The 22,550-nt window shown below is 37.1% G+C and overlaps 1 protein-coding gene and 1 non-coding gene across 2 annotated transcripts; one reads left to right on the forward strand and one right to left on the reverse strand.

The window, feature by feature from the left end:
• The first annotated feature begins 2,923 nt into the window (after positions 1-2,923).
• Positions 2,924-3,029, forward strand: LOC145103370 (U6 spliceosomal RNA). Its single transcript, XR_013706464.1, has one exon. It is a non-coding gene; the product is annotated as a U6 spliceosomal RNA (small nuclear RNA).
• A 2,909-nt stretch (positions 3,030-5,938) lies between these two features.
• Positions 5,939-7,067, reverse strand: LOC145100230 (DNA-directed RNA polymerases II, IV and V subunit 12-like). Its single transcript, XM_079037586.1, has 3 exons — positions 7,028-7,067; positions 6,284-6,376; positions 5,939-5,961 (listed from the first exon to the last, which is right to left on the reverse strand). Exons 1-3 carry the CDS (start codon positions 7,065-7,067, stop codon positions 5,939-5,941), a joined length of 156 nt encoding a protein of 51 aa, XP_078893712.1.
• Between the last annotated feature and the right edge of the window lie 15,483 nt (positions 7,068-22,550).

Below are 22,550 nucleotides of genomic sequence, written 5' to 3' on the forward strand. Positions count from 1 at the left end.
TTTGTTTTGAATAGAGAAGAATTTTGACGAAAATAATATCTCTTTCAAGTCTTATTTCTTTAGGAGATCAGTCATCTCGAATCGGCCCTATCTTGAAGATTGACCATCTCGAATCGGTCTCTATCATCACCTAAATGCAGGTAATACGGAAACAAACAAAACCAGCTCCACTACCAGTGACTTAGTAACATTATGACTCTTCTTAATCCAAGTATGGATCCTACACTTCCGGTAATACATGCATTTACTTCTCTTCACACCTATGCATACTTGTCCCAAAAATTGCCACTCAGTTCCCAAGTCACAAAACAAGAAAAAATCACAAAGCAATTTAACAAATATTTATGTGTTCAACCAAACACATACAACAAATTTCTTAAACTCCATTAGGATTTTCGTGTCTCAATCAGACGCTCTAACAACAACCGTGTGTTTTATGCACATACAAAATTTCCTAGATTCTCTTTCTAGAATCCCTTCCATGCATATACCTACTCTAGCATATTTTAACTCTGCATTCCTTTATTTTAGCATCCATAATCAACATAAACTTTCAACATCAAAGTGATCCTTAGGAATGCTTCTACCGGAATATTTTCTTCACAACATGTTCTTCTCCCCCACTTAGTCGTATCCCAACAATAATTCGTTTCATGATAGAATATAGCAACATCTTGTCTTCACCAATTGTTTGGTGGCATAATTGCATATAATCACCAAAATTGCTATGCTCATTTATCAAAACTTATAATCTTACAAGAATCCTCTAAGTCTTACTTGATAAGGATTCATAAAGCCTTGATTGTGTATTCAACAACAATTCCATTTTCAATTTCTTCGTATAGATTCCTTGCGGTGTCCATTTAGCATGGCACACTACATTTGAATTTACTCTAGTAGCATGGAGACAAACGCTCTCTAACTACATGTATCACCTTCTTATTCATTTAAATCACCATGCATTTCATTTTATCTCCAATTACTCCATCGCCATTTACTCGATAGGAGTCAATCCTAGAAAATTTGTTTATCATGTTTTTCACGTCTACTTCATAGGGATCAACCATAAGAAGTCTGCATTTCATCTTCATCTCAGCATGTCCTACTACCTTCCACTTTGTTCTTTGTTGTCTCTTGACATTAACATTTATCCGTGTGCAATACTATAGATGTATCACTACTTCAGCTAAACGTTCTAACTTTACTAAAAATGATCGAGACTGGTCCAAATAAAGATCGAAAAAGACTGAGACCGGTCCGAATAAAGACCGATACCGAAAAAGACCAGTCCGAAAAAAGACCGATCGGGACCGGTCCTAAAAAAGACAGGGCCGTTCCGAGACCAACGTCAAAAAAGACCGGATCGTTTCGAGGCCGACCTAAGACTGGTCTGGGACTGCCAATGTGCAACTCTAATCACAATATTAAACCAACCGGTCTAAAAGAATTATAGAGAATTTCATATATGTCATTATTAAACGTTAAAATATCATATTTATCCAACATAATATTTAAATATCATATTTGTCATTCTTAATCCTTTAAAATATTCCAAATCAAATTTTTTTCATACATTGTAATCCTTTAAAATATTCCAAATCAATTTTTTTTTAATCATTAAAACCCAAAGAAAAAACTAAATGGACCATATTACCCCTTCCTTATAAAAAAAACTTAGGAACTTAGGGATTAGCATTAAAGGTTTTACCTTCTCGTCGGCATTAGCATTAGCATTAGAACGTGAATGTGATTAATTCATGTCTGCGTGATGAAAATCTTCAAAAAGTTTGGGCGGGATTAAAATAATCGATTGGTATATTGATTAATTAAACGTTCATGATTATCTTGGTGGGTATCAATTTTCAATCATATATTACTCGTATTAAACTTATAAATTTATCAATCACTTATTAAATTGTGATGAGCCATCAACAATTTTTACTTTATGACGGTCTTGGGTCCCAAAAATGCCTTGGCCATCCATGATACATAGCTAAGTTGTAAGCATGTTATAAATTCTCGAAATTTTATTTCACCCTGTTTTTTATATTTGTTTGAAGATGCAGTTTAATTCTGGAGCATTGAACTAAAAATACAAAAAGTAGTAAAATATATGTTGCAACACATGAGAGAATTGATCCCAAATATCTCACATCAAAAACTAAAATGCAAAAACTATTCAAGTTAGTGAGAATATGCAAGCCCCAAAAGAATCGATTGGTATATTGATCAATTAGACATTTCAGATCTCTAATGCTAATGCGGTAATGCCGATTCATATAAAGATTTCATGTGATTTATAAGGTAAGGACAATATGATCCATCTATTTTTATTTTTTATTTTCAATTTTAGTGATTTAAAAGGTAAAAAAGGGTTACAAAATATTAAAAAATAAATAAATAAAAAATCTAATTTGGACAAATATAATATTTTGAGTTTAATAAAGACATATGAAATTAAGGACTCTTATGTTAAAAAATATTGTCAACAATTTGAACTTGAACTATGTCCCGTTAGATTTCCTTTTAGCCTTTGAAGTCCCATTTTCCATAATTTGAGGAAATAGCGCAGCGGCATTTGTTCTTGTTTTCATTTCTTTGCTTTTATTTATTTATTTATTTATTCAAATCCCGATCATAAGTAATTTATATTTTCTCACATTTTTTTCATAATTTATAGAAAATCAAAAGGGTGGAAAGGAATTCATTTTTTTCTCATCTTTCTCATTCTTACTGTTAAACAAATTCTTTAGTGATCTAATACGGACAAACTGGAAATCTTATTACCCTCCTAAGTCATTATCCCTAATTTTAAAGACATTGAGAATATATGACCATCAACAGTAAACTACTTCGTTTAGAACTCGCGTCGTCTCATATAACCTGCTACTCCTCTATATGGTGAAGCTCTTTATCTATAGTCGTCCCTTTGCGGACATCCGATAAAATTGGAACGATACAGAAAAGATTAGCATGGCCCCTGTGCAAGGATGACACGCACAAATCGAGAAATTGTCCAAAAAATTTTTTTAACCCTTCTTCGTCTTCTGTGGAACCTTCATTCCCTTTTCAAATGCTAACAGAGTTCAATTGCAATTCTTACGTTTCAGTAGTTCATCTACTGAAGTCATGATCAGACAACATATGGATTCCATGGTCAGATTTATCTTCTTGTTGATGTCTTCAACCATGTGTGACAAGTAAGAGTGATCTTTCTTTCTATAAAGTCTCATTTAAGTTACTTTTCTTGTCATTAAGTTTCATGCTTTATAAACTTCCGTTTATGTGTTGTACATAGTTTGTATGTGTTTGTTTATGTGCTGATTTTTTTATTCATTTTGCAACTTCAGTTTCTTAGTTCATGTTGTGATTTTGCTTTTTACAAAATAAATTGATAATAGACATCCTCTACAAGTCCCCGTTGGTTTTACATTTTCATTCGTTATCAAATGTAGACATTGATGGGAGGTATCAAAGTAAGATTGTTTTTATACATATGGATGTGTTCATATAAACATTTAAATGACAAAAAAAGAAGTTATTGATAAAATGTTGCATATTTATATAATGAAGATCATCAATCATATGGGTTTTTGGACTTAAAAGTTCTGGAAGGGTTGTGAGATAAGTTTAAATGGAAACAATTATTTTCAGTCAAACAAATCAGTCATATTGATTAGTAATCATGTTTTCTAAATAATTAGAGTTAATGACTTAGGAGGGTAATAAGGTTTCCAGTTTGTCCGTATTAGGTCACTAAGGTTTTTTTTTTGTGCGTATTAGACCAATATGGTTGTTATTACCGTTTAGAAATAGTCCTTTTTACCGGTTAAAACCGGTAAAAAGACTATTTCTAAACGGTAATAACAACCATATTGGTCTAATACGCACAAAAAAACCTTAGTGATCTAATACGGATAAACTGGAAACATTATTACCCTCCTAAGTCATTATCCCTTTGTGTTATTAACCCCCACACTAAAATGACAAAAATCTGTGGAGTTTTATCACGAAAGAATCACCTAAGAAACAAATATCACAAATGATCATCGATGTTGCTAATTACACTTTGCAAAATCTTTTTTCGTTACAAAATGCATATCTTACAAGATGATATATATATATATATATATATATATATATATATATATATATATATATATATATATATATATATATATATATATATATATATATATATATATATATATATATATATATCGCAAAATAGCATCATCGTTAATAATGTCTCATTTCACATTTTATTTTCGCTCGTCTTACTTTTATTTTTTAAGGTATTTTAGTGGAGATCATTCGTAAGTCAACTTCATAATCGAAAAAGAAACATTTCACAAAATTCCATTTGGTGAAATGAACTATCACATTGTTTGGGATATAGGACCCCCACAATTTTTTGTATTTTAGTGATTAACCTATAAAATGTTAAAAAGTAAATTACAAATTTGGTCATTTTGTTTTTACTTAATATTGCAACTTCAATCCAAATTTGAAATTGTCCACACATGTCATCGTAAGTTAGCATTTTGTTACGTATATGGTTCAAATTTATGTTGAAAACTTGAAGTTTTCCTTCAATGTTACGACAAAGTTGCAAGATTTTGGATGTGGTTAATGATATTCATAATCAATCATGACAATTAAGTGACTCTTACCAATTATTATCATTAATATTCTATGACAATAACAGGACTGGACAAAAATCTATTATGACAATAAATATGAAATTCCGATCCGAAATTCCGAAATTCCGAATCCGAATTATCCGAAAAATCGGATATCCTAAATTTCGGATATCCAATTTTTCGGAATCGGAATTGGATAATGCTTTTCAGATTTTTCGGATAATTCGGATATCCGATATCCGAAAATTTTGGTTTTATTTTATACATTATTTGTTATTTTAGTCGCATATGTCTTATGATATGAATTTTAGTAACTAAAACATATGGATAACACCCTTAATTAAATACCTATATTACTTCATATGCCTTTCTAATTTAAAAATATGTATTTTTAACTTAAAAACTTCATATGTTTTTCAAATTTTAACAAAATTTCAATTTTTCGGATATCCGATTTGGTATCCGATTCCGTATCCGAAATTTCGGATATCCGAAATTTCGGATACGGAATCGAATACCAAAAATCAACTATCCGAAATTTCGGATATCCGAAATTCGGATATCCGAATTTTCGGATATCCGGTTATGAACACCCCTATATAAAATGTTAAAAAGTAAATTACAAATTTGGTCATTTTGTTTTTACTTAATATTGCAACTTCAATCGAAATTTGAAATTGTCCACATGTCATCGTAAGTTAGCATTTTGTTACATATATGGTTCAAATTTATGTTGAAAACTTGAAGTTTTCCTTCAATGTTACGACAAAGTTGCAAGATTTTGGATGTGGTTAATGATATTCATAATCAATCGTGACAATTAAGTGACTCTTACCAATTATTATCATTAATATTCTATGACAATAACAGGACTGGACAAAAATCTATTATGACAATAAATATGAAATTTTGGTAGTTTATAAAATAAATAAATGATATTTTAAACTTCAATTTATAAGAGGGATATAACAGTTGAACGATAAAAATAAATATGTAAAATGATTACAAGATATTTAAAAATATTTAAAATAAAGATTTGGATAAATATGATATTTTGAAATATGATTAAAATTTAATGCAAAATGTTGTAACATATTACATGAGATAATAGTATAATACCAGTTCTAGTTTTTAAAGCAAATGGAACCGATTTGACAAAATGTGAACAGTTTCAATAGTTCAATGGCAAATAGATAACGAAAAAAGTTTAGTGACTAAATGTGAACAAAGTCGAAAGTTCGTTACTCTTTCAAGTCATTATCCCTAATGTTACCATATCCATTGTGTTGTTCTGCTCAACGTGCTTCATATTGAACGACTAAACAAGATGAAGGTAATCAAGGTTAAAACATCATTTTAAAAATATTTCCTAGGCGCCTATTCTCAACATCTATGGATTCATGTCTTATACAATTATAATACAAGAGTTCTGCTAAAGGGTTATTCTTCCAACTACCCCTTAGCTGACCCACACTGCCCAATGAGCATCATGTGAGATGTCAATCAAGTACACAATTGTCTACTGACATAATAGTCTAGTCTTCATAAGGAGCTTAATCCACATTGGAACTTCTGAGACTCATACTTTTACTAGTTTTGCAATTACATAAAGGATAAGTAACACAGATGAGATGACTTACTTCTACGGGTTCGCTTCTTATACAAGATACGATAACCACATTCTCGGCATTGAATCACATCACCAACTTTTAAGGTTTTTTCTTGCCCACAGTCTACAAAAATCAAACGTTTTCATTAAAAATAAGATGCCTAATTGGAGAAAATAATGTTGATAATAAAAAAAATTAGTTAATACATCACTATGATACTTTCCTTTTGTGTATTACTATTATATTCATCCATTATACATAAATTGTTCTATAGAGTGTTCAATTCACAAAATGAATACTAGGGTATTGGCTACATAGCAAGATACCACCAATACTACATAATCTATGAAAATGTGTTTAATTTTTTTTAATTCCAAAAAAAGATTTATCACGTATATGTTCCTCTTTGAAGTTTTCCTTCAGTGTTACGAAAAAGTTGCAATTGGATGTGACTAACGATATTCAGATCTTTTGAAGTCTGACATCCTTCAAAAATGACAATTAAGCGAAATCTACCAAACAGAATTATCATCATCAATATTCTATGCCCATCATCAAAATTAGGGGAAAATTTATAAAATGTCAATCAAGACAGATCATCCCAAAATGAAAATTTTAGTAATTTATGCAAAAGGATGAAGTATTTATTATCAGTATTGAAATATAAATAAGCTCGTTTTGACTTCTTATTAAGTGAAGGAGGGAGGAGAGATTTGATCCACAAAACATACACGATATCAAACACATATAAATGTAAGATAAAGATATAAGAACCTCCGCAGATATAGGTAACTGGTTCTGGTGGAGGATCCATTGACTAGATGCTCGAATAAGTAAATCCACGATCCCTGTACAAAGGAAAAACAGTATTTAAGAGAAAAATTAGGACCAATAACGAACATCCAGAAGGTTAAAGTGAAGAAATATCTTAATTTCGAACAACATAGAGATTCAATCGAAAAGAGAATGTATAAACCCTAAAAAGAGCTCAAACGAAGCGTGACTCAAGGGATGAGAAGTGTACAATCTGACAATGGAAACTGGAAAGGAATATAAAAGGAAACTGCTCCTAAGTTTGGGGTATTTTCTCAATTGGTTACGTAAGAGTTGCTATTATTATTATTATTATTATTATTATTATTATTATTATTTTCGAAACATGTTTCTAAATTATCAATTTAACAGTAAAATTAACTATTTTACAAAGGAAAATGATGCAATTGGTTAGATAACACATGTGACATATTTTGGACGATAGAGTCTCTTATGTGGCGTTGACATGATCAGTGGTGAATCTAAAACAAAATATCACGTGGTTCCTAAATTAAGTAAAATCAATAAAACAAATCAACAAGACTTTTGGGGTCGGGGCGGATCGGCTCATATACCTTAAAAGAACTGAACCAGTTCAATCGGCTCATGTACCTTGTGCCACCGATTAAAAATTTTAAAAAACCAATTGAAATATAATAGAAAAAAGCATACGGTTTAACGAAAACTCGTTGATTATTAGTCCATTGATAAAACGGCGAATGGAGAGTGAGAGTCTTTGACATGTGGGCTTTCATTTTATTAGAACAACTTATTTATTTATTAATATTTTGAGAGTGCCGATTAAGAGTGGTTAACTTTTTGTTATCAATCCCATAATTTAAAATAACAAATTGTCTCTAATAACTTATATTTTTCTCTTTTTAAAATGGTTTTTTAAGAAAAAATTTTAAAAAACAAACTCAAGGTAGGTCCTCTTTTTTTCTAAGATAGTTCCTAATTTTTCTACTATATACATTGTAAATGAAATTGAGAACATAGGTAGGTCCTAGGACCTACCTAAGCACATGGTGGATACGTCCTTGGACATGATATTCATATCAAAATAAGATGACCCACATTTATATCGATAACCTCTTATTCCTTCCCCACTTTTCTCATCCCGATTCTTCCTTTCTTCATGTCAACCTTGTTGGATTAGTGTCTAAGTCCATAACTATTTTGGTATGTACTTGACCCAATGGTGCATGGTCCTTTTGGGTTGCCTTCACCAAAGCAACTTGATTGGAGAAATAAATAGAAAGAGAGGTTATTATGATTTATTAATATGTTATAAGGATAATATATTAAAGGAGAAATCATATTTGTTTAATTAATATTGGTCAATAATTAATTAAGAATTAATTTTGTGATCAAGTGTAATTAATTAAACTAGAGGGGCTGAATTGTAATTATGTGATAGTTACAAAATAAGGTAAGGATTATCTTATATATATGGTGAACGAATTCGAGGTGTAAATCCCTTAGAATTCGAGTATGATAAGGATTCAAGGATTATCTTATTGGTTGCTTGGTGGATAAGCAACTAGATAAGGATAATGACTGAAACCCTATCTCTACACCTATATAAACACCCCTAGGGTCATGAATTCGTGTATCCCTTCCCAAGAAGTCTTAGAGACGAATTCTAACCTCCCTCCTCTCTCTTTATACCTTCTCCACTTGCTTATGGTGTTTGTAAGCCATTAGAGGAGTGACACTTGTGACTCTCTGCTTTCCAAGGTCAATTCAAGGAGGAATTGGATTGTTATTGCTACATAACAATCAAGGTATGTTCTTAAACCTAATTACATGTGAACTCTGATTTCCATATGCTAGAATTAGGGTTTATAGTCTTGGATTCAAAGTATGTACAATAGAGAAACCTAGATCCAAGCATTAGGGTTTGTATGAGCACATAGGATGTCTTATGATCAAAACCCATCAAACCTCCCGTACTCCATTGATCCACGACATCGTCAACATTACAAATGCCCTAGATTGTCATTGCCACATTTTAACCAACTCTTCTTGCCTATCGTCACAATAATACATTCAAAATCTTGCTAATTCGCTAGAAAAAACTCGATTGGGAACAAAGAAGATGATGAATATGAAATGGAGTAACACACTATAACTCCTTTATTAAATGATTGAGAACACATGGAATGGGTTTCTATTAGTGCTCCCATAAGATGAAATCGGTGATCTCCAAATCCTCCATCAAAATCAGTGGAACTGAAAAGATGGGGAAATTAGACTTGTACAACAAAAGGTACAATACGATGAACGTAGATGGGTAAATCATTTATCTAACTAAGGTGACCTACTCATTTTTCTCTAGACCCACTAATGCTAAGTTCCATAATCGATTGATTTTTTAAACCATTGATGAATAAGAACCCATTGATTTTTGAAAAAACCGATCAAGATGAACCCTTATGAAACCACTGATTTCCGAAACCATTGACGGGATGATGTTCTAATGAGACGGCTCTCGACGTGATTCCGAGGACGTAACCCTTTTAAGGGGTAGATAATTGTAACATCTTAAAATTTAAGACCGATTCTTAAATTAATAAAATAAATAAATGAAAAATGATCTATATAGTCAAATCATTAAGGGATAATCATATCATTGGTTGATATGAAGTTTGAAAGTTTAGAAGTGAAAATAATAGCATTTTAGAAGTTAAAGGGGAAAACATGTCAAATTGGAAAAGTGAGTTGACCAAAAGGGTTGACTTAGTTAGCGGAAAGGACTAAAAAAGTTATATAATGGATGGGGAAGTGCTTACTATACCAAAACTTATGTTAAAATCATAAATATTGAAGTTTGGTAGGTTTTAGCCAAAGCAAGGAAACTTGAAGGACCAAATATGCCAAATCCAAAAATAAGAATGCACACCATCCATTTCAGCCAAAATATGAACGATGGAAGGAGATGAGAGGAAGTGAAATGGCTTTTCAAGCTTAAGAGAAACCCCTAGGAATCGATCTCAAGCCTTATTGGTTCATTTGGTGCTTAAATGTTAAAAATTATCAAAAAATTAGACTTAGTATATATGATATTAAAAAACATTAAGAATGATAAATACGATATTTAGATGTTTAGCAACGACATATATAAAATTCTGTCATTGGAAAAAGTTAGACGTCACACATTTAATGACTTTTCATATGATTTAGGTGCAAGGTATTTATTTTTGTTAACATATATATATATATATATATATATATATATATATATATATATATATATATATATATATATATATATATATATATATATATATATATAGGATTGGGTTCTTTGGAAAATAAGAAATTAGGGCATTAAGTGAGGACGAATAAGCATTTGACACATGTAATTAATTAATTAATTTATAAATAATGGTTTAAAGGGTATCAAAGTAAATCGATCGTTAGAGGCGTAAACCCTAGAACATTATACTAGACCGATTTTCGTTAAGAGGCGGGATCGGTTATGATTTTTGGGGGGATCGGTTGTTTGTTACAGATGTAATCATCGATTGAGGTCAATAGGCGGCAAATACCAGAAGATATATCCGCCCAAGTTATGATCTAATAGAGAATTGAGCGGGATCGGTTATGATTTTTGGGGGGTTGGTTATTTCTCGTTCTATCCTTCTCCGGACGACCCCCACGGCAGTGTATCTCCCTATCCCGACGTTTACCGGACCACCCCTCTTATGCACAGTTGTTTCGGCATTGATGAACTATCAATAGCTTCTTAAAGGTATTTATTCATCTAATCTCAATCAATTCTCACTTCTTTGCTGTTAGCCTGTTGTCAGTTCTTAATTGATTATTTACCATCATCAAAAGTGGTCAATTTGTTCAAGATGAATTTTGTGAATCGATAACTTAATCGATTGTCAATTCTTTTTCCAATATGGTTTGCAAAAGTAAGAGTGTGAAATGGAAACTGTAATACGATGCCCTCTTTCTTATCCAATTTCGCATTTATGGGAATCCCAATTTCTATATGGGATTTTGTTGCTCCAATATTGAGAGTTGCAGCCCCCATTCGATTCCTTTTTCTGTGGACATTTCTAGCCATTGTTATCGTCTGCAGAACAAACAGGACCCATGACAGTGTTCCATCCATGATTATGTCTCTGCCTTCATTTAGTGCTGTTACAAGCAGGGATGATGTTGCATCTGTTGACGACTGACGCACATGCACATATATACCTCTTGTTTCTTTTTCACTTTGATTAATTAATTTAAATTAATGGGGAAAGAAGAAAGAGAGCATATATATGTATACAAGTTCAGATGTTTGAAGCATGTGATGATGCCTCTATTACAACTGCATTTGCGGATAAGTAAATGAGTCTTTTTTTGATCAGTAAATAAGTTAGTTTCATTAATTATATATATGTATACATGACTTACTCTTTAAGAATGTCTTTAAGAACTGTGATTTTTCTGTCTCTGTAACACCCCAAAGTTTGGAAAGTCAAGAAAAGAAGGAAGACCTCAATTTTAAGGGGAGACTCGGCGAGTCCATGGAGGGACTCGGTGAGTCCAAGCGGGATCCGGGTCGAGGTGTAAGCGACCGACTCGGCGAGTCGGCCAAGGAGACTCGACGAGTTGGGTCTGAACGAGGAAAACCCTAAATCCAGGACTTGGAGCCTATTTAAGCGTCTCATTCTCCTTCCTAGGGTTCCTTTACTGCCTCTCTTCCCCAGAACACCAAACCCTAGCCACCATATCCGTTTTAGAGCTAGATCTTGCCTTGGAGAGTGCACTAAAGCTTGGAAAAGGAAGAAAGGCTTTGGAGGTGCAAGAAGGGACTGTAGATCCGGGATTGAGAAGACATTTCAGACCAATTGGAGGTAATAAGGTGTTGCTTGGAATCCCTTTGCACCTAGATCTATTCTCATGTGTGAGTTTTGGACATTTTGGCATGATAAGTAACCATTTCAAGTTAGAGGTCCAGATTTGAGGTTGCTACCTCAGATCCATGTTTGTTTTGGTCTAGAATTCCCTAATGTATCAGCCCTTGGTATGTTGAAGAAGTATGTTGCCATAAACCCTAGTTTGAATGTGTTTTAAGCCTAGATCTCTTGATCTACACATAAAGTTTGCCACTTTACGTGGGGGATATGCCTTAGAAGTATGGATCTATGAGTTGGAAGCCCTGCTTGGCTCGAAAAGCCACTGCATGGATTAAGGACTGAATAGACTCGGCGAGTCCTTCGAGTGGACTCGGCGAGTATCTTGAAGATGATGAGGAACTCGACGAGTGGGATGAACAGATCGTCGAGTCGGATGAAGTTGGGCATCAACTCGGCGAGTTGGAAGAACAACTCGACGAGTTAGTTGAAGATTGCCTTGGACTCGGCGAGTCTATTAGTGGACTCGGCGAGTCAGGTCGCGAAACCTCAAACCCTTCAAGTTGAGACTCTAATCAGTGAGTCGGGTGGTGACTCAACGAGTTGGACAGGACCGGACTTGGAACTAGTTGGACTCGGCGAGTCATAGAATGACTCGGTGAGTCGAGTCGCGAATAGAAAGACCCTGAGCTTATGAACTCGGCGAGTCATTATGAGGACTCGGCGAGTAGGGTTGACCTGGAAGGTTGACTTTGACCAGAGTTGATTTAGTTGACTGTCAGACTAAGTGTTATATGTATATTGATAGCCCGGAGAGCTAGAGGAGCATCGGTTCAGGGGATTGTCGAGTAGCAGCCAGAGGTTTATCAGCAGAGCTCAGCAGTTCAGGTGAGTTTCCCTTCAGTAGGAACGGGTCTAAGGCCACAATGCCGGCCTGTTTAGCTAGCAGTAGTTTTCGGATTTGATCTAATGTAGTAGCTAGCATGTTTGATGCCTTCGTGGCTCAGACATGATCTATGTGTTATGTGTTCCGGGCTATGGCCCGATGTAGTATGCAGTTTAGGTGTGTTCATGCTAGTTGATATGTTTATGCTATGTTCTGTCCAGTTAGTCCGGACTTCGGTCCGATGCAGGGGACAAGGTCCTAGTCAGCTTCCGGACTTCGGTCCGATGTAGGGGGCAAGGCCCCAGTTAGTCCGGACTTCGGTCCGATGCAGGGGACAAGGTCCCAATCAGTTTCCGGACTTCGGTCCGATGCAGGGGGCAAGGCCCAGTTAGCCCGGACTTCGGTCCGATGCAGTGGGCAAGGCCCAGTATGTGCTTTATATGTTATTGCATGGTATGTGGTAGCTTGGGGGAGCTCACTAAGCTTCATGCTTACGGTTTCCAGTTTTGGTTTCAGGTACTCGGTTTTCAAAAGAGGAGCTCGGGAAGATTGCAGAGCACACACCATAGTCAGTTGGCCTGGGAATGTTTGACTCTGATAATGATATTATGTTTTGATTTAATACTCGAAAGTTATGTTTGACTTATGATACGTTGTTATAAATCTAGTTTTAGTAATGTTTTAAAAGAAATTTTTAGTCGTGATTTTTGGGTCGTTTCAAGTTGGTATCAGAGCCTTGGTTTGAGGGATTCGGGCGCACTTCCGAGTGTGCCTGAACTCAAACTAAGGAAGTGGTATAGAGTTTTCAAAAGAAAAATCGTAGTTACAAAAGAATTTTGAGAAAAGAAAACAATTTTAGAAAAAGTGTAAAGAAAAGAGTTTTAGAAAAAGTAAAAAGAGTTTTGAAAAGAGAAAAGGGTGTGGTGCATGCAATCAGCCGAGCTCAAGTAAGTACTCTCAATTTACCCATACAAGTTACGTTATGATTATCAGTATCAGTTTCAGTTTCAGTTTCAGTTTCAGTTCCAGCTTCAGTAGAACAGCATGCTAGAATAGGACTAAGGATCTAGGATGATGCCTTATGTTCCTGCTTTATGTGTTCAGCTTTATGAGAATTGCATGCTAGTATTGAGTAGACAGTAGTAGGATAGCATGTGTAGGTTATGCCTGATAGTATGAGCTTAGCATTGAATGCTAGTGCAGTTTCTTGTTATGAGAATGGTTTTGCCTGAGTACGTTTCCTTTATCCGAATGCTGCTTGCTTTGTGCTTTGTGGGACTCTGAGTGATGGGAGTTAGCCATTAGGTGAATACGTCACATCACATGTGATCAGGGTTGAATAATCTCAAAGTGCTGGATTTGGCCCTACTGCGCAGCTCTCGTCTGAGTCTAACCGTTGTAGGGACGAGACTTTTACTCGAAGGATTATCCGAGCCTCATTGCATGTGATGGTATTCAGGTGGTGGCTAATTGGCATTACAATGAGGCCTTCAGCAGCTGAGGACTGTTTGGGTAGAGTCAGAGGTTCCCTAGGGCAAGCCTAGGATGAGAGTAGCAGAGATCACTATTAGTAGAAGTGATTTGGTGGAGTTGAGGTAACTCTTGAGGAAAGTGCGGATAGATGTGGAAGGTAGTAGGGGCCCATACTACTGAAAGCAGAGGATCCGTACTCGATTCAAGAGGGGCCAAGATGAAACCAGGGAATGGTAGAGTGTGTGAGAAATCCCTCAGCAGTAGTGTGTAAATTGATCAGGAATTGTTATATTTTCAGCATGGTGACGTTGCGCGAGATATCAGTTAGCAGTTCAGACGTCGAGGAGGGATCTGGCTCGGGCTTTAGAGCCGGGCAGCTTGATGACCAGATGAGGGATTTCATTTCCGCAGAGATCACGCGCAACATCATTGATCAGACTCCAGTGATTTTCGGTTCGATTAGAGAGGCCATTGTGGAGCTCATGGACAGTCATCTTGAGGCCTTTAAGGCCGGGATAGTTTCAGGACAGGTTGGGGCTCGTCTAGATCCCGATTCTTATGGAGTTTGGGGATCCATCAGGGAGGGAGACCCCATTTCTAGTTTTTGCCATCAGGGGACAGGAGTGAGTGGGGCACCCTGTCTCCAAGAGAGACCTCTGTATGATTGGATAGTTGAGGAAGTTTTGCGAGCCATTCGCGAGGATCTGCCCGACATGGTCGTGAGGATCACTGATAGATTGATCGAGAGGCTCCAAGATCAGACAGCTGTTGTTCAGTCGGCGGGCAGGGAGTCGGAAAGGAAGAGGAAAGTGGATGAGACTCAGGTAGCCTCAGGTTCGGGTAAGAGGCCCAAGGATTCGGATTTGAGGGCGAGGAACTATCAGAACCGCAGTCGATGCGGGAAGTGCAGAAGGACGCACATGGGTGTGTGCAGGCGTAGAAAAGGTGATGATTTGGGCTGTTTCAGATGCGGTCGAATGGGTCATATCAGCAGGGCAGGTGTCAGCTCCTGCCCCTGGGACTTCGAGAGCCCAACGGACATCAGGGCCGGGCAAGGGCGCCTACGGCTCGGAGCCGAGTTTTCCGGTAGATTTCAGCAGGGATTCGAGCAGCACTGAGTGATGGAGGTATGTATCTTTTGCTTTTCTGTCATCTATTATTGTGATATTATTGTTATGTTGCTGCATTACCTGCTCGTGGTTGAGTTTTATGCCATCTACATACCTTGGAATTCGAATAGTGAATTGGAGATCGTTCCCTCTAGATCAGGTTATTTCGGATTCAGTATTTGTAGCATGTATATGTAAGATGCAGTAGTGCTTTACTACTTGCGGAGGGCGTTAGTCGAGTAATGATCAGTTATATTCTTAGTTGTGATAGTGCAGAGTTTTTAGTAGAGTAGCTAGCGGTCAGTAAGAAAGTGGGTTGGGGAGGTGCACCCCAAACGCAGATTCTCGGGATGTAGTCCCTAAAGCAATTACAGTTAAGGATCGAAGGGTGCGCAGTCAGATAGCAGGAAGGGTGCGGACCTGGCAGGAGTTAGTTGGAGCGCTGGCAGGGGTAAACGTCGGCGGTCAGCATATCGCCCTTCTAATGAAAGGAATGTTGGAAATCCTTTCGACCAGTGAGCAGTAAGGATCTAGTCGAATCCAAGTGGGGGAGAACCCTTCCAAGTATACAAGAATAAGAGCCACGTAGACTCAGAATGCTTGCGCGGCCTCTGAAATGATTGTAGCACAATGATCGATGGATTGAGGAGTTCAGATTTGGGAGTTCGAGGACCTTTCCAGCAGTTAGTTCATGTAATCGAGATGGTTGGAAGCTAGTTGAGAATCCAGGATTGGAGGACCACCTGTAGAGGCTCAAGTGAGTCGGAATGAGGACCCTGAGAAACGGATAGCAGGAGATGTTTTCGTATTAGTAGCCAGTGGCAGAGTCAGCATGCAGGATTGCGTGGATTCAGGAATTGGGAGTTTGGAAACTTCCCAACGAAAGCTTCTTGTATCTGGATTAGTAGACGGTTGGTTTGGGAACCAAGCCGAAGAGTTCCTCGACGAAGCGCTAAGTATATCAAGGATATAAGATGTCAAGAATGATGCAGTATTCAAAGAATAAGGGCTGTTTTTGGGAAATCAGGATGAGGAATCTCTAGCGGGACTAGGGATAGTCAGGATGTCCTCGGGATAATAGTAGAGTGTTGTAAGTCTGCGGGGGTAGCCGTAGCATTCACTAGCAGTCAGATAGTAGTAGTAGTGTTGTAAGTCTACGGGGGTAGCCGTAGCATTCACTATCAGTCAGATAGTAGTAGTGGTGTTGTAAGTCTGCGGGGGTAGCCGTAGCATTCACTAGCAGCCAAATAGTATTAGAGAGTTGTAAGTCCGCGAGCGTAGTCGCAGCCTTTATCAGATTGGTAGGTAGCATGAGTGCCTGTTAGACGCGGGAAAGCAGTAGTACCCACCAGTTCGGGTGCAGCAGTGAGGATATGGGAATCCACGGGTTAGATTTCGGATTTCCCAAATGGTTCAGATATGGCTAAGTCAGCAATTTTGGCTATAGATCGTCACATCAGTTACGAGATCAGAGTAGCAGTGGACCGTTGGGGTTCGGATATGTTAAGGGCTACCATCAGTCTGGGGGCCATCATGTTGTTAGTCGTGGAATTGATGATGTCAGGATGTGACGTATGGACCCGATCGGTTGGATCGGAAGGTTGCTAGAGCCACAGTGACAGAATAACTAGTGGAAACTAGTCCTAGAGGAAGATTTCGTTCAGAAGTCGTGGAAGCGACTAAGTAAGGAGTCCCTTGACTCCATAGTTGGGTTGGAGTTCAGTGTTTCAGCCAGTTCGGTGTTTCAGGCAACTCAGTGTTTAGCCAGTTCAGTGTTTCAGGCAGCTCAGTGTTTCAGTCAGTTCAGTGTTTCAGGCAGCTCAGTGTTTCAGTCAGTTCAGTGTTTCAGGCCGTTCAGCGTTTCAGTCGGTTCAGCGTTTCAGGCAGTTTAGAGTTTCAGGCATGTTCAGTATGAGCGGCAGAATGGATAGAACAGTTATAGATAGTCGAAGTATCTTCAGGAGTCGCTGGAAGCGACTAGGAGATTGCGATGGAGTGTAGTGACTGGTGGGAGTCCGATAACTCATATATCGGTAGATTAGCTGGACCAGAGTGGTCTCAGTGCATCCAGTAGGCGGATGAGGGGTACAGAATTCTCAGTCGGAGGAAGTAACATTGAGGAAATTAGGAAAGGAGAAGAATTCAGTATGTACCAACAGTAGTGACCAGCACTGTGAGTGGCTGGAGTGATGGACAGAAGGGTGTTAGTTTTCCAGATAGAGAGTTGGAGGCAGTTCGCAGGACAGTTGGTCATAGCAAACTTCGAGGACGAAGTTTAGTTTAAGTGGGGGAGAGTTGTAACACCCCAAAGTTTGGAAAGTCAAGAAAAGAAGGAAGACCTCAATTTTAAGGGGAGACTCGGTGAGTCCAAGCGGGATCCGGGTCGAGGTGTAAGCGACCGACTCGGCGAGTCGGCCAAGGAGACTCGACGAGTTGGGTCTGAACGAGGAAAACCCTAAATCCAGGACTTGGAGCCTATTTAAGCGTCTCATTCTCCTTCCTAGGGTTCCTTTACTGCCTCTCTTCCCCAGAACACCAAACCCTAGCCACCATATCCGTTTTAGAGCTAGATCTTGCCTTGGAGAGTGCACTAAAGCTTGGAAAAGGAAGAAAGGCTTTGGAGGTGCAAGAAGGGACTGTAGATCCGGGATTGAGAAGACATTTCAGACCAATTGGAGGTAATAAGGTGTTGCTTGGAATCCCTTTGCACCTAGATCTATTCTCATGTGTGAGTTTTGGACATTTTGGCATGATAAGTAACCATTTCAAGTTAGAGGTCCAGATTTGAGGTTGCTACCTCAGATCCATGTTTGTTTTGGTCTAGAATTCCCTAATGTATCAGCCCTTGGTATGTTGAAGAAGTATGTTGCCATAAACCCTAGTTTGAATGTGTTTTAAGCCTAGATCTCTTGATCTACACATAAAGTTTGCCACTTTACGTGGGGGATAGGCCTTAGAAGTATGGATCTATGAGTTGGAAGCCCTGCTTGGCTCGAAAAGCCACTGCATGGATTAAGGACTGAATAGACTCGGCGAGTCCTTCGAGTGGACTCGGCGAGTATCTTGAAGATGATGAGGAACTCGACGAGTGGGATGAACAGATCGTCGAGTCGGATGAAGTTGGGCATCAACTCGGCGAGTTGGAAGAACAACTCGACGAGTTAGTTGAAGATTGCCTTGGACTCGGCGAGTCTATTAGTGGACTCGGCGAGTTAGGTCGCGAAACCTCAAACCCTTCGAGTTGAGACTCAAATCAGTGAGTCGGGTGGTGACTCAACGAGTTGGACAGGACCGGACTTGGAACTAGTTGGACTCGGCGAGTCATAGAATGACTCGGCGAGTCAAGTCGCGAATAGAAAGACCCTGAGCTTATGAACTCGGCGAGTCATTATGAGGACTCGGCGAGTAGGGTTGACCTGGAAGGTTGACTTTGACCAGAGTTGATTTAGTTGACTGTCAGACTAAGTGTTATATGTATATTGATAGCCCGGAGAGCTAGAGGAGCATCGGTTCAGGGGATTGTCGAGTAGCAGCCAGAGGTTTATCAGCAGAGCTCAGCAGTTCAGGTGAGTTTCCCTTCAGTAGGAACGGGTCTAAGGCCACAATGCCGGCCTGTTTAGCTAGCAGTAGTTTCCGGATTTGATCTAATGTAGTAGCTAGCATGTTTGATGCCTTCGTGGCTCAGACATGATCTATGTGTTATGTGTTCCGGGCTATGGCCCGATGTAGTATGCAGTTTAGGTGTGTTCATGCTAGTTGATATGTTTATGCTATGTTCTGTCCAGTTAGTCCGGACTTCGGTCCGATGCAGGGGACAAGGTCCTAGTCAACTTCCGGACTTCGGTCCGATGTAGGGGGCAAGGCCCCAGTTAGTCCGGACTTCGGTCCGATGCAGGGGACAAGGTCCCAGTCAGTTTCCGGACTTCGGTCCGATGCAGGGGGCAAGGCCCCAGTTAGCCCGGACTTCGGTCCGATGCAGTGGGCAAGGCCCAGTATGTGCTTTATATGTTATTGCATGGTATGTGGTAGCTTGGGGGAGCTCACTAAGCTTCATGCTTACGGTTTCCAGTTTTGGTTTCAGGTACTCGGTTTTCAAAAGAGGAGCTCGGGAAGATTGCAGAGCACACACCATAGTCAGTTGGCCTGGGAATGTTTGACTCTGATAATGATATTATGTTTTGATTTAATACTCGAAAGTTATGTTTGACTTATGATACGTTGTTATAAATCTAGTTTTAGTAATGTTTTAAAAGAAATTTTTAGTCGTGATTTTTGGGTCGTTTCAGTCTCCCATGCCACCACCCATGAATAGGAGGACAGGGTTTTTATCTTTGTGGGCCATGGGAACCATAACATCAGTACACTGTGAATCATCAGCATATACAAGCCCTATTGCCTTCATTTCCTCCACTAATGTTGTAAACACCTGTGCCACTTTCAGGTTCTTCGTCACCCTCTCAAATATATGTTCCCTGTTGATTTCACAAATTCACAACATTTCATTCAAATGACAAAATCCCATCTGGTAGCTTTTTGATCAGCTATGCTTTCTCTATTAGCTTATTTATTTTCATTTTTTATCTAATTGTATAAGTGTTTAAGCTGAATTTTTTGTTCACCAATTTATGCAACATTCACGGTTTTGGTCTTATAATGAAATGTAAGTGGAAATCATATGTAGGAAACTTTTTTGTTGCATAAATTGGTAAATTGGAAAGTACAATGCTATAAATGTTGAATAAAGACAGTTTTAGCATCCAATTCAGGGTAGAAAACAAACTATCGTTGGCTCCTAGGATGTTGGAACCAGTTACATCGGTTCCTAAAACTATGGAACCACTCCCAGTAAGCTTTGGCCTCAAATGATGTGAAGTAAGATCCATTTGTTTTTATACATTTTCAGATTCTTGATTCGTGTGCAATAGTAACACTCATTTTTTTAAATGTCAGCATATGCAGGAATTCATGATTCAAGAAGACAAGGAAGGACTTAAGTTGCATAAAACAACCATTGGTCAGGCTGCAGAAGTTGTTATTAGAATAGATGTTTCTAAATCTAAATGTGGTGAGAGTTGTAAATAACAATAGGTATATATGTCTTTTGAATATGCAAAGAATTGGTTTTCCTGAGTTTGAAATCCCCATCCATGCATAAATTAATATTTAGTCATGAAAAAATTTTGTTGTTGATGGAAACCTTGGTATATTGTGCCTGTTGATGTATGACATTCGATTGTTTGTCAATGTCAGTTGTTAACTTATAAAAAGATATCAACTACAATACAATTTCCATTGCTACAATGTACATTCATTTTCTAATTGCATATTACATCATATTAAATTATTATGCGTTTGTAAATGGGCGAATTGCAGTGAATAACAACGTACTTTACTATGTCTACAATTCAGTTAGTGTACTATATTTCACACAAAAGCAACACCTTCTATTGTCTTTCGTTAGTTTTCTTTAACATTAGTTACGAATCCAACCCCCGCGAAGCGGGGTTTCTTATCTAGTTTATATATAAATTTAAACATCAATAGTTATTAGAAAACTTGAACGACATTCATGCAGACAGTAAAGCATAGCAGCATATTCCTAATATATAACCAATTATTCCTCATATATAACCAATTATTTTTTGAAAATAACATATGATCTAAAAGCAGATATGAAAACAAAGACATCATTATTACTTATTAAAAAACCATAACGATATTCATAAACCATGAAAAAAATACATAATTACATAAATTAAATTGTTATCAATATTCACAATATGCACATCCAAAAAGTAATATGCTAAATACATTTCAATTCATAATCTTAAACTATATCCTTCAAGAGACAATCATCATTCATCATTAAGACTACCTAACTGATATACATAATGATATACATAATCTTATCCATAAAACTCCATGAAACGTCATTTTTAAACTAACACCACATGTTTTTTCATTGGCTGTAATTTTATTTATTTATTTTGGGACAAGTTCTTTTATCATGATGAACATGCGTAGCACAACCTTTGCATAGATGTTTTGGTTTTAGAGCCCTGATCTTAATCTTCTCTGCTGCACTGATCATTCTTGTCCTTTTTCCACCTCCCTTATTTGTAATTCCTTTTGGAACTTCAATGTAAACTTTGTTTATTTTTAAACCAAATACATTTTCAACTATGTTCTCAATATTATTCTTTCTTGGTTTAATAGGGCACAATTGCTCTCTCTCTCTCTCTCTCTCTCTCTATTCTTAATGCATGTAGTTTCCCAATAAGATCTTCCAATTTAGCATCGTCGTCTGCAGCTGCATTTATACATGATTCTGCAGCTCTGCATGCTTCTTCTATTAGTTTTGCAGTTTTTGTCCTGCGGAATTCCCATGGTTGTCCCAAGCTGTGCTTTTCCACTGATATGATATCTTTTCTCCATCTTGGCACAATATACATATCCGGAATCTTGTAAACATTATTATTGATCAACACCCTCAAAGAATGACAACATAACAGACCTATTATTGTAAACTTCCCACATGAACATTCTATACTGTGATCGTTAAGATTGAAAGATACCTATTAAAAAAAATTATTATTAGCATAAACAATTTTAAAAATAACATATAATTTATAAAATTAACCTGAAATTCTGTTTGCACTTCTGTTATCTTGTTATAAAATGCAACAGTGCATAACTGAAAATTGTTGTAGTTGAGAACTGACTTTTGATAACACATTGTATAAGCTTTCTTGATATCCTTTTGAACCTTGAAAAGTATCTCCATAGTGTACATCATAGACGCATGTTGTTCAATTGGATATGTTTCAATCGTAGAAATCATCTTCAGTTTATTATTGTTGGATTTTGCATCTAATTTTTGGAACTTCAATGTTATATATCATTAATTTACAAAAGTAAAATGTATACCTTATCTTCTATCTCTTGATTTGACAAGTAACAGATGAAAATGTTGAATGAAAGCTTTAATATCTAATATGTTGGATAGGGACTTCCTTTCAATACAATAGAATCAATGTATTCTGGATGGATAATCTTTGTTTCACGGAATTCACATCAGACATTTTAATTGGAATTCAAATTGGATTCCAATATTCTAATTGTAATTACTTTTGTTGCCAACATAAACAGTTTTT

The sequence above is a fragment of the Lactuca serriola genome, chromosome 4, assembly GCF_051521515.1.
Source record: "Lactuca serriola cultivar US96UC23 chromosome 4, Lser_US96UC23_V15, whole genome shotgun sequence".
Lineage (NCBI taxonomy): Eukaryota > Viridiplantae > Streptophyta > Magnoliopsida > Asterales > Asteraceae > Lactuca > Lactuca serriola.

Bases quoted from the DNA above. Each gene is read 5' to 3' on its own strand.
- LOC145100230 (XM_079037586.1), bottom strand. From the start codon at position 7,067: ATGGATCCTCCACCAGAACCAGTTACCTATATCTGCGGAG. The intron at 6,377-7,027 runs GTTCTTATATCT...TGATTTTTGTAG, and splicing joins AGTTACCTATATCTGCGGAG to ACTGTGGGCAAGAAAAAACC. The intron at 5,962-6,283 runs GTAAGTCATCTC...CATCTTGTTTAG, and splicing joins TAAGAAGCGAACCCGTAGAA to TCGTTCAATATGAAGCACGT.